This window comes from Diabrotica undecimpunctata, chromosome 4 (genome assembly GCF_040954645.1).
Source record: "Diabrotica undecimpunctata isolate CICGRU chromosome 4, icDiaUnde3, whole genome shotgun sequence".
Taxonomy (NCBI): Eukaryota; Metazoa; Arthropoda; class Insecta; order Coleoptera; family Chrysomelidae; genus Diabrotica; species Diabrotica undecimpunctata.
The window spans coordinates 79,841,304-79,854,066 of NC_092806.1; the positions used below are offsets into that span (position 1 = coordinate 79,841,304).

General features: G+C 37.6%; 3 protein-coding genes across 3 annotated transcripts; all 3 read left to right on the forward strand.

The window, feature by feature from the left end:
- The first annotated feature begins 620 nt into the window (after positions 1 to 620).
- Positions 621 to 3,551, forward strand: LOC140438737 (uncharacterized). The gene has a single exon (XM_072528383.1). It carries the CDS (start codon positions 621 to 623, stop codon positions 3,549 to 3,551), a length of 2,931 nt encoding a protein of 976 aa, XP_072384484.1.
- A 300-nt stretch (positions 3,552 to 3,851) lies between these two features.
- Positions 3,852 to 4,901, forward strand: LOC140438738 (uncharacterized). The gene has a single exon (XM_072528384.1). It carries the CDS (start codon positions 3,852 to 3,854, stop codon positions 4,899 to 4,901), a length of 1,050 nt encoding a protein of 349 aa, XP_072384485.1.
- A 343-nt stretch (positions 4,902 to 5,244) lies between these two features.
- Positions 5,245 to 6,075, forward strand: LOC140438739 (uncharacterized). The gene has a single exon (XM_072528385.1). The coding sequence runs from the start codon at positions 5,245 to 5,247 to the stop codon at positions 6,073 to 6,075; it is 831 nt and encodes a 276-aa protein (XP_072384486.1).
- The last annotated feature ends 6,688 nt before the right edge of the window (positions 6,076 to 12,763 follow it).

The following is a 12,763-nucleotide window of genomic DNA, read 5'->3' on the forward strand; positions in this document are numbered from 1 at the left end:
TTAATTAATAGATATAATTAGAACCAGATCGAAGGTACTGCCCCAACAGGCAGTGAGCAACACGTCAGGAGGAAAAGATAAAATCCCCCGGTGTTCTACATGTTCCTAACGAGCCGGATACAGCAACTGTTCCCGTTTATGTAAAGCTGGAAGCTGAATTTTCATTAATTATAGCACGAGGGCGATCATCTCTCGTTTCTGCAAAGGCGTTTTCACGCAGTACTCAAGATTTTCTCACACTATTCGTAAAAAACATCACTCGCTTCCTCATTTCTTCGCAAAGAAAAGACATAGTTTTTATTCTCTCATATACACACATTGGAGTTTTGGCGGTTCCAGGATCCAAGGTTGTTCTATTAGCGCCGGGAGGCCGGTATATCGACATCGACACTTGCAAGGGATAAGGAGTTTATGTGAGGTCGCGGTTGGACTTAATGTGCGGTTTGATCATTTATTGTAACTTTTACGAATTGTTTTTTGCATCGTCGCATGTCATTTTATTTTTAGATTTTAGATTCGCAGTGATTATAAGTAGATTTTTATGGTAATATTATTTAGTTCATGATACTAAGTATCTCTTGTTGTATTTAAAATTTGTATTATTTTTTCTCACGTTCAAAATGACTGATGTTGCAAAAATTATAAAATTGAGAGGGCATACTAAAGCTTGTATTACTAGAATTCAAACATTTGTCTCAAAAAACCAAAATGTAGTTTTAGATTGCGGTCAATATATTGCACGCAAAAATGTATTAAATGAAACTTATCGCGAGTATCTCAACCTACAAAAGGAACTTGAATTAGAAGATTTTGATAAATATTGTTCAGATAGAGACATAGTTGAAGAACAGTATTATAATTTAGATTCATATTTGTACGAGAAAATCACGCAATTATCTGCAAAACCAGTTCAAACTCAACCTATTGTAACAAATGTAATACCATCTGTTAGCACAATTCAAAATGTAAAGTTGCCAGAATTAAAAATACCTTTTTTCTCGGGCGAAATCTCAGAATGGCCCAGCTTTTTTGATGTTTTCACCAAATTAATAACAAATGATAAACAGTTATCTAATGCTCAAAAACTTATTTATCTCAAATCAGTGTTAAGGAATGAACCGTTAAAGTTAATTGACAATCTAGAAATAATTGATTCCAATTTTGAAATTGCAATACAAAATTTATGCAATAGATTTGAAAATAAATATTTAATAGTAAACAGTCATTTGAACAGTTTATTAAATGCTCCACTCATTACAAAACCCAATGCACATGCTCTAAGGGATTTCTTAACTCAAATTAAAAGCCATCTCGCTGCCTTAGAAAACCTCAACATCTCGAATCAACTCACTGATTTAATTCTCATCAATCTCTTTACTCAAAAATTAGACTATAATACTAAAAGATCATTTAAAACCGAGCGTAATATAAACAAACTCCCAAGTTTAATGGAGTTCCTTGAATTTATTGAAAGAAAATGCAAAATTCTCGAAAATCTTGTTCCTGAATACTCTCATTCTCCGAAACAAAAACAACCTTCTCGTTTTACTTCTCTTAACACAGTTAGCAATAATTTGCAGTATAGTAGTAATAATCAGTATTTTAAATGTTTCTTATGTCAAAATAACTCCCATAAAATATACACTTGCCGGGAATTCTTAAATATGTCTGAAGATGAGCGTTTTCAAACGGTCAAGGCAAAGAAAGCGTGTCTCAACTGCTTGGCTAGTGGTCATTCAGCAAGCTCATGTACCTCTGCGTCAAATTGCGCTAAATGTAACAGGAGACATCACACATTGCTCCACTTCTCTAACGCTTCTACTCATAACTCAAATAGTTCTCGTTTCAGAACAAATCAAGATTCTCGTAGTCTACCCACTAGAAACACTCATTTCCAAAACACTCGTCACTCTCAAGACTCACAAGAAAATCATAATTCTCAAAATACTCGCCAGTCTCACAATATGCATGATACTCCAAATTCTCGTACTCACTCTAATGTCTCTCGTGATCCCAATACTCAAAGCGAAACTTCAAGTTCACCTGCAATCCCACGAATAGCAAATCAATCTCAGTCTAATGATGTCTACCGAGCATCATCTCTCTCTACACTCTCAGGCAAAAAGGAGGTTCTACTCCAAACAGCATGTGTTACAATTTATGATTCTCATAATAATCCCGTTAAGGTTCGCTGCCTTACAGACTCAGCTAGTCAGCTTTCGTTTATCACTGAGGAATTAGCAAGTCGCTTGAAATGTATTCCTTACACAAAAAGTCTTCAAATTTCTGGAATATCCGAAATCTGTTCGACGTCGAATAAAATGGTGGATTTAAATATTTTCTCAAATGTTAATCCCACAAAACATTTTACACTCTCTTGTGCGATTCTCCCAACCATCACTTGTAAGCACCCTCAAATTACATTGGATTTTAATGCTCTCAAAATTCCACCAAACATTCACCTAGCTGATCCAGAATTTTGTACTCCTGCCGAAGTTCAAATGCTGCTTGGAGCAGATGTTTATTTCGACTTACTTACTTACGGGTTAATAAGATTAGGCCCTAATCTTCCCACCTTAACAAATACTCATCTCGGTTATCTTGTAGGTGGAAATGTACCTCAATCATCTGGGTCAATTGACTCATATTCTATACTTAACATTCAAGAAAATACTCAACCTCGAAATGAAGTATCCTTGTTCGTTCAAACTCAAAATACCGATTCACTCGTACGGTCGTTTTGGGAAATAGAAGAAATCTCGTCTTCTACTTGTACTCCAAAAATCCTAACTCCTTCGGAGCAACAAGCCGAAGATATTTTTAAATCGTCACTTAAAATATTATCATCTGGTAGATTCCAAGTAGATCTCCCTTTCAAATCTCCCAACGAATATAAAAAATTGGGCGAATCGTTTTTCCTCGCAAAGAAGCGATTCCTAAACCTCGAACAGAAACTGATCAAGTCAGATCAATTATACGCACAGTATAAACAATTTATTCATGAATATATTGCACTTGGACATTGCAGATATGTGCCTCTCTCCACTCGAAATATTCACTCTGATTTAAAATACTTTATTCCTCACCATTGCGTTTTAAAGGATAGCGTAACAAATAAGTTGCGTGTTGTCTTTGATGGCAGTATGAAAACTACCTCAAATCTAAGTCTTAATGACATAATGCTTCCTGGTTATACGGTACAACGCGAATTATTCGATATTTTGATAAATTTTAGATTATTTAAATACTGTATTGTAGCAGATCTACGTCATATGTACAGACAAATTCGAGTAAATCCCGAACAGGTATTTCTGTTGAACATCTTATGGCGTGATTCACCTCAAGAGGATTTGAAATGTCTTCAACTTGAAACTGTCACTTATGGATTAAATAACTCCGGTTTTCTCAGCACTAGATGTCTTAAGGAATTAGCTCAAAAACATTCCGACAAATTTCCCTTGGCTAGTGATGCTCTTTTAAATTGCTGTTATATCGATGATGTGCTGTATGGCTGTAACGATTTTGAAACACTCTTCGAAATTCATCCTTAATTAACCGAATGTTTGAACCTCGCTTGTTTCTCGCTTCATAAATGGTGTGCAAACTCACCTGAATTTCTCGCAGGTATTTCTCATATCTCTAATGAAGCTAGTTATGTAATCAATCGTGAAAATAACACGAACAAAATTCTCGGCCTATGTTGGAATTTTCACTCCGATCATTTTTCAGTTCTTGTGCCAAAGGTTACCGTTAAGGATACCTATACAAAAAGAGAAGTTCTTTCTTTAATTGCTTCCATTTATGACCCTATCGGATTGATTAACCCTGTAGTGGTATCTGCTAAATTAATTATGAGAAAGATTTGGTTAGAAAGGTCGAATTGGGATGACCACCTCAGTCCAAATTTGCTTACACAATGGAATCTATTTTTACAAACACTTCCTCACCTCTCCAATCTCAAGATTCCTAGGTTGCTGCAAAATTCTAGCAATGTAACAAGTACTCAAATACATGGGTTTTCGGATGCAAGTCTTAGCGCGTATGGTGCTTGCGTTTATTTAAGAACATCACATGAAAATGGCTTTATCTCTTGCAATCTAATCTCCTCAAAGAGTCGTGTTAGTCCTGTAAAAGTTGTGACTCTTCCTCGATTAGAACTTCTAGGAGTATTATTACTCTCTAATCTTGTTACGAAGATTCTTTCTGTCTTGATTCCATCCCAATCTCAGATAAATTCTGTCAATTTATGGACAGATTCCGAAGTCGTCCTCGCATGGATTAATTCACACCCTTCTCGTTGGTCTACCTTTGTAGCCAATAGAGTAACTCAAATTCAAGAACTCACCTCCAACCATACATGGAGACATGTACGATCGAAAGACAACCCTGCGGATATATTATCTCGTGGTGCTACACCCTTGCAGTTGCTCGATTGTGATCTTTGGTTTAATGGTCCTCAATTTTTGTCAGATCCACACTTTGATTTCAACCTCTTTGTATATAATGGTCCTTCGAGTATTAATGTTGATGAACTGCCTGAACTCAAAAGGGTTACTCATCTGATCAGAAAACCAGATTCACAAGTGTATGATGCCCTCTGCAAATTTTCATGTTTCACTCGACTTCAGAGAGCTTTTGCATACTGCATTCGTTTTATTCACAATGTAAGAGCTAAGTCTCATAGACGTACAGGTCCTCTCACTCCAAATGAACTCTCTAGTTCTGAGTTAATGATTATCAAATTGACCCAGTCTCATTTCTTCAGTTCGGAAATCCAATTTTTAATTAATAATCGTCTGCTTAACGATAAGTCTATTCGTAAATTGAATCCCTTTCTAGACTCGTCTCAAATGATACGAGTAGGCGGTCGTCTTCTCTTTTCAGATGTTTCTTATGATTAGAAATTCCCTCTACTGTTGCCCTCAAAATCACATATTGTCAATTTATTACTTACCCGAGAACATCGAAGACTTCTACATTCTGGCCCTCAAAATACACTGTCCAATGTTAGATTGAAATTCTGGCCTCTTGATGGTCTTCGACAAATCAAACGTATAATACAAAATTGTCTCACTTGTTACCGTTTTAACGCACAAGTCGCTTCCCAAATCATGGCTAATCTCCCGAGGGAAAGAGTTCAAATTGCACGTCCATTTATAAACGTTGGAGTTGATTTTGGTGGTCCATTTCCAATCAAGACCTCAAGAGAGCTCCCCTTACTAAGGCCTATATGGCAGTGTTTGTATGTTAGCTACTCGCGCCGTGCATGTGGAATTAATTTCCAGTCTTTCTACTGAAGCGTTCTTATTGACTCTGAAAAGATTTATCGCCCGAAGGGGTAATCCGAGTATCATTTTCAGCGATAATGGCACCAACTTTCTAGGTGCGAAAAATCAATTGAAAGAACTTTATGAGTTGCTTCTCAAAGGTGATACCTCTGAATCTATTCGCTCTTTCGCTACTTCATGTCAAATTCAATGGAAGTTTATCCCTCCACGCTCACCACACCACGGTGGTATTTGGGAAGCTGCCATAAAGAGCTTCAAATATCATCTCGTAAGAATAATGGGTAACTCCAATTTTACTTTCGAAGAACTATCCACTGTACTTTCGCAGATTGAAGCAGTGCTCAATTCACGCCCTATCTGTGCGCTCTCAGACGACCCGTCCGATTTTTCCTTTCTTACTCCCGGACACTTCCTTATTGGATCTAACTTAATGTCTTATCCTGAATTAGATCTCTCTGATATTCAAGAAAATAAATTGTCTTTGTGGAATAAATGCACAAGAATTCAGCAGCATATGTGGAAGGTTTGGACTCGCGATTATCTTAATAGGCTTCAAAATAGACCTAAATGGTTCACTCCTCAGGTAGGCATAAAGCCTGATGATCTCGTCTTGCTTAAGGACGAAAACTCGCCTCCTCTCAAATGGCCTATAGCACGGGTAGTTGAGACATATCCGGGAAAGGACAACAAGGTAAGAGTTGTTAAGGTCAGAACTCCTGAAGGGTTATACGTTCGCTCTATTGCTAAACTGTGTCCTCTTCCTATGACTCACCTTCAAGAATTTTAATAGTTTTTTTAGATTAGTTATACCTTTCTTCAAATTGTACATAAATATTTTTTTTTTGATGCGTTCACATCAAGAGGGGGACTATGTTGCGTAGCGCAACCTAAAATTATGATCCAAATGACGAACACCCTTTTTTAAAAAATACTACTTTTAGTTTTAAGTCGAGTTGTACCCGAGAATGCACGATAGATGTTGCATATACTCTTTGCACATAATTGCGAGATTATCACGTATTCTCTTCTCAATTTTATTAGAAAAAAAACATCAGTCATTGTGTCACTGTCACATTTGATTAATTAAAATTAATTCGCTCATTTTTTCAACACACAATGTTCAATTAACGCAAAATAAAGTTTCTCAAGTAGTAAGATGTTTTTTAAAGTGTAATACGGGAAGTGTGATCGCCAAGTGTAAGGTAATGTTTAATTAATTAATAGATATAATTAGAACCAGATCGAAGGTACTGCCCTAACAGGCAGTGAGCAACACGTCAGGAGGAAAAGATAAAATCCCCCGGTGTTCTACAAAGGTATTCATCAAATTATGACCAGAGAAACCGACATCCCAGATCAACAAACGAATATAGGCCGAGAAATTACAATAATTACAATAGACAACAAAATTACGATAACCGGAATGATACACAAAATAGAACAAATGAAAATCACAACAGGAATAGAGATGCACAAAATCCTCCGAATAGGAATACGAACGAACAAAGGGACGATAGAAATAACCAGAGCTTACAACAAAAAAATAGAAGGGAGATGAATCATGTAGCAATAGGAAACGAAAGACAAATTTCTAATTCTAATCTAATATTTTTAGATGCATTTATAAAACATAAAGCGATTAAAATTGTGATTGATTCTGGCTCGGAGATATCGCTAATCAATAAAAAACTAGTAAAAGAATTAAATTTGGACAGATTTGTGTATAAGATTCCTAGGGTTGATTTAGTGGGTGCAAACAATAAAAATTTGACGACAGTAAACGAAGGTTTGGGAGTACAGATAAGAGTGGGAAACAAATTCCATATTATGAAATGTGTGGTGATTGAAGATTTAAATCATGATATGATAGCGGGAATTGATGAATTGGGGAAAAAAGATATCACCATAAATTTTTCGGAAAATAAACTGGAAATCAGAGCAGAACCAGACAACACAGGAGAAGAAAAGCAAACAGATCGGAAAACAAATTCTGGAAGGATCAATGCACAGGAAAAACGCAAAGAAATCGATATGACTGTAGAGGATAAACCGAAAGTACAAGAACAAGATCTAACAGAAGAGAATGTGGCGTACAAAACCGAATCTATATAAAAAAAAATTACAAAATGTACCAAATATAAATCAGACGTACACCCGGAAAGAAAAGTACTATACGGTGACAGTCTGGGAATGGCTCGCGGCTAGACAAAACAGTGGAGATGGTCGTGCGGTCCACAAAACAAAAAAATCCGAAGTTATATCAGGGGCGCCAGGTAAATTGGCCCACAGCCTTCCCTACGTTATTATTCAATAAACCACCAACTTACCAATAGGTTTACTACTAAAATACTAAGTAACAGTATACAACCTGAATAAATAAAAAAAATAAATGAAATTGTCAGATTAGAATTTAGTCAATTTTAATAAATAGATTCCCAAGATAGTTAAAAATAAATACATATTACAATATTATTTAACTTTACCATAGGCTTAATAAAAAAATAATATAAAAATGCGGCTTCTACTTGCCTAACAAAAATTCATAAGTTATTTTTATTTAACAGAACAAAATGAAAGGTAAGACGTATCAAAAGTACCGGACGCTAAGGGGTGTGCGGTTCAATACCCAACCAAAAAAAAATAATTAACGCAAATAGGACACCACGTGAGCTCAAGTGCGTGCGCAGAAAATAATATAAAAAAAATAAATCTCAAATATATAACCCCCCCTTAGACGCAGTTTACAAAATTAAAATAGGTATGTGTAAATATTGAATTAATAAAATAAACCGCAAATTATCTTTAAAAAAAATCTGTAAAGTATTTGTAAATATGAAAATAAAAACTAACAGCAAATAATCTTTAAAAAAAAAACTATTGTATTCCGCAAACCAAATTAGACGGCGCTTAAATCTTCCGTTGAAAAATTCATTATCGATCCATACCTCGAATTTTCATATACTTCACCGCGTGGAATTCCAGTTATAGTTCAGCGTGTCTTCAATCCAAAATCCCATACGATTGCCGATGTACATAGACTTGTGTGACAATGTTGAAAAGTTGGAAATTACAGCCAGACGGAAAAATACGAAGAAGAAGAAGCAGAAAAAAACAAACAAACCAACCCCTTCTTAGCCAGATTAGGGGTTTGAAATATCCCAAATTGGACCGAAGCGTAGTCGGCTATTTGGACTCGTGATTAAGGCTAATTTCTTGATCTAAATACGACTCCCGGTATTCACGTGTACTGTAGATCCGCTTTTTTTTAGCGAAATTGTGGATATTCCAAAAAAAAAACCTTCCACGAAGGCAGCAAATCCCCTTGAATATCCACACGGTTCGGACTAGTCCAGATCCCACATGGAACAGCAGCAAAAGCAAAAAACAAAATGCCGTTTTTAATCTAGCCCAACCTTTCAGTTACACCGTCAAACCTGGAATCACTTTCTTTCCGTCGTCTTTCCGAACACTTGACAACTTGACACACGGAGGTCACCGAATAATACCGAGATTCAAAAATTTCAATTTTATGATCCCAATTCTTCCAAGATAACTCTAGAAAGAACGATCTAAATTAGTTTCTTCACAAAAAAGAGGACATGTTCCCTTAACTTCAGCACAATTTGCCAGACATTACCCCTATTTGAAAATTACTAATTTTATTTTCGCCACCTTGCTTATAATATATTATAGGCAACCGCTCTTACACGTCCTGAATTATTTAAATTTTGATAAAATAGAGGTGGGACTTTTTACTTTAAATTTGGAACGTAACAACACCTCCCTTTCCCAGAGGAAAATTTACGAGGAAAAACTAGACGAAGAAAATTTTCCCTCGCGCTAGCGACACACTACCTAAACTCCGAGCGAAGTCCACAACACAATCATCATCCACACCGTCTTCACCATGCGCAAGTACTTGGACAACGAAAGACATACCAATCTCAAACCACACGCACAAAGCAACAACTTACTTACAACACTTACTCCACTTCCACACAACAGTCATCTCTCATCGTATGAGATCAAGTAGAATAGTTTCAAATTCCAACGTCAATCTGACAACACTGATTAGGTCGGTTACTGGATGTTGCCCTTATTCGCGACCTCCCAGCTCTGGGGCATCGCTAGTACTTCACTATACCTCGCATAACATGAGTCCATAAGAAACTCTCCACCATTCCACTCTTACTGATACTGCGAGAAACATCTACCGAAACAGTAGTGTAATTCCAATTGTTCATTAAAATAAAAATGAGATAGGTCTTCCAGAATTTAAATCCGTATACAACGAAATTTAGTGAATCATCCAAAACTAAGCTATTATAAAACAAGATTCACCAAAACATAATTATGTGGCTTCGAAAAAATCCCAATTAAATAGAATGGCTTACTAACATCAAAACAAATCCCAACGCCATATCATCGAAGACAACATATTTCTGACCAAACCTAAGTGACATTCAATTCCATAAATCAAAAGAAATTAAGGCTACCGCAACCCTACGACTTCGTATTGGCTACCTAACACAAAAAAAAACGAATCGGTTGACCATCCAAATACATCCTAAGAACCGATCATAGCCAACACTCAGTCATCCTTCACGGACACAACAAAAAAAAATAAATACAACCAATTTCAGAAGACTAACTAAATTTACTTAGACTAGACAAAACTTTGCTAGTCCGTTCTACTCCGACCTAAATCCTATCGGGATCACCAGTCGGGTTACTAATCCTTAAATCCTTAATATTCCAAATACCTTGATCCTTGCCATTTTCATCCTCTAAACTATATGTCCAGGGGGAAACTTTCTTCTTCACGAAGTAGGGTCCTATCCATCTAGGAGCTAACTTTTTCGTGAAATATTTAGCGGCATCTGACAACACAAAATTTCTCCGCCATACTGACTGATGGGGCTGAAATTCCTCTGGACGTCTCCGTAGATTATAGGTCTTCTCACACTTAGCCGAAGCTTTATCTAAACGTTTTCTAACATCAACAAATAATTCCTGGAGTCCACGCGATCGATTATATCCCATTTTAGCTACTTCGTCCTCCGGGTCTCCGAGTTTGTCCTTTCGGGAAAAATCTCGTCCATCCACTACCATCTTCCGACCGAAATTTATGAAGTAGGGATCTTGACCAGTCGACTCGTGGTATGCAGTGCGCGTAGCACATGCTAGTTTGGCCAAATTTTCATCCCACTTCCTATGGTTGTCAGCTATATAAGTTGCCATCATTGTTTTAAGGGTTCGGTTATAGCGTTCAGATGGATTGCACTGTGGATGATACAACGCATTATAACGAACTGAGACACCATAGGTTTCCATCATTTTCTTGAAAATACCCGAAGTATACTGGACACCATTATCACATAGTAACAGACGTGGAACTCCAAATACGAGGAAAACTTCTTCTTCTATTTTCTTAACGACATGCACGGCTTTTGAGGATCGCAACGGAAATACCAAAGAAAATTTACTAAACACATCCATTACCACTAAGATAAACTTATAGCCTTGAGTTGATCTTGGGAAAGGTCCCATAAGATCGGTTGCTACTATCTCCCATGGTTGAGTAGCTTTAGGTTGAGGAGTCATAAAGCCTTTGGGCTTACCTTGTTCCACCTTATGCATGGCACACAGTGAGCAACGTCCAACGTAACGAGACACATCACTCCGCAGTTTCGGCCAAAAATACTTCTCGTTAATACGCTTATAAGTTTTCAGGATCCCCATATGACCTGCTAAAGGACTATCATGACACAACTTCAACACTTCCAATCGTTGACCCTTAGGAACGACTTCCTTCCAATTGTCCACTTCCTCGACCAAAAATCCATGACTGGGACGGATGTATTTATAAAGTTTGCCACCAGACATTCTCCACTGAGGATACTTCAAGGAATTAGACTCGATTTTTCTACAAAGTTTATCATACCAACTATCACCACTAGGAAGCGGTACAACCTCTTCAACCATATCAAGCACGGGAACTGACCGAGATAACAAATCGGGGACAACATGTTCTTTTCCTTTCCGATGCACAATCTTAAAGTCATATTGTTGCAATCTTACCGCCCATCGAGCTAATCTTCCAGTAGGATCCTTCAAATTTTGAAGCCATACGAGGGATGCGTGATCAGTCACGACCGTAAACGGAACACCCTCCAAATAAGGACGCAGTTTTTCGACTGCCCATAACACAGCTAAACATTCCCGTTCCGTCGTGGAAAAATTCCTTTCTTGACGCGTTAGTGATCTGCTCAGGAAACTAATTACTTCGTCACCATCCGGGCCTGGCTGCAATAACACGGCGCCCACTCCATATCCTGAGGCATCACATTGGACAACAAAAGGCAAATTGTAGTCAGGACAATTAAGTATCGGAGCAGAAACTAGACATTCTTTTATTTTCTGAAAAGATTCTTCACAACTCGGGGTCCAATTGAATTTTCTTCCTTTCTTCAATATCGCTGTAATTGGAGCTAGTAGTGTCGCAAAGGAAGGAATAAATCTTCGATACCAGGAAAATGTGCCTATGATGCTACGAACTTCCTTGACGGATGTGGGTGTTGGGATACGTAGCATAGCCTTGACCTTATCACCATCAACATGTAGTCCATTCCTATCAACCACATGACCCAAATACTTTAGTTCCGGTCTACAAAATTGACATTTATCCCAGCTAACGGTTAACTTAGCTTCTCTCAAGCGTCTAAAGACTTCCTCTAAGATCCTTACATGTTCTTCAATAGACTTTGTCACGATGACCACGTCATCCAAGTAAGTAAAAACATAGGGTTCCAACTCCGGACCGAGGACACGATCTATCAACCTCTGCCATGTAGCCGGGGCATTATGTAATCCAAAAGGCATTCTGCAAAACTGAAAAAGACCTCGACCAGGAACCGTAAAAGCAGTATAAGGCCTGGAAGCCTTAGCAACAGGTACCTGCCAATACGCCGACTTAATGTCTATGGTGGAAAGATAATGCGCGTTCTTCAATTTATTTAAAATATTAGAGATGTACGGTAATGGGTAGCCATCCCTCTCTGTTACGGCATTAAGCTTTCGATAGTCTACGCAGAACCTCCATTTTGGTTCTTCACCTTCTGGAACCTTTTTCTTCACCAAGAGAATCGGGGACGACCAAGCACTATTCGATCGCTCCACTACTCCTTTCGCCAACATATCTTCTAGCTCTTTATCAATATGGCTTTGGATTACTGGGGATACAGGATAGTAACGTTGTTTTATGGGTGCAGATTTACAAACAATCACATGCTCAGTGACATCAGTACAACCAAGAGAAGTGCCCATTAGTTCACGACTTCTATTAATAACTTCCTCCAATTGCGACTTCTCTGCATCGGTCAAAATAGTTTGACCTCGGAGATGATCCACTGAACCTACCATTGCTGGAGCGTCCGAAAAATACCATTCGTTATGCCTCAAATCTGGAACGATAC

What these genes read in the sequence shown, in the direction of transcription:
- LOC140438737 (XM_072528383.1), top strand. Translation starts at nt 621, where the DNA reads ATGACTGATGTTGCAAAAATTATAAAATTGAGAGGGCATACTAAAGCT.
- LOC140438738 (XM_072528384.1), top strand. Translation starts at nt 3,852, where the DNA reads ATGAGAAAGATTTGGTTAGAAAGGTCGAATTGGGATGACCACCTCAGT.
- LOC140438739 (XM_072528385.1), top strand. Translation starts at nt 5,245, where the DNA reads ATGTTAGCTACTCGCGCCGTGCATGTGGAATTAATTTCCAGTCTTTCT.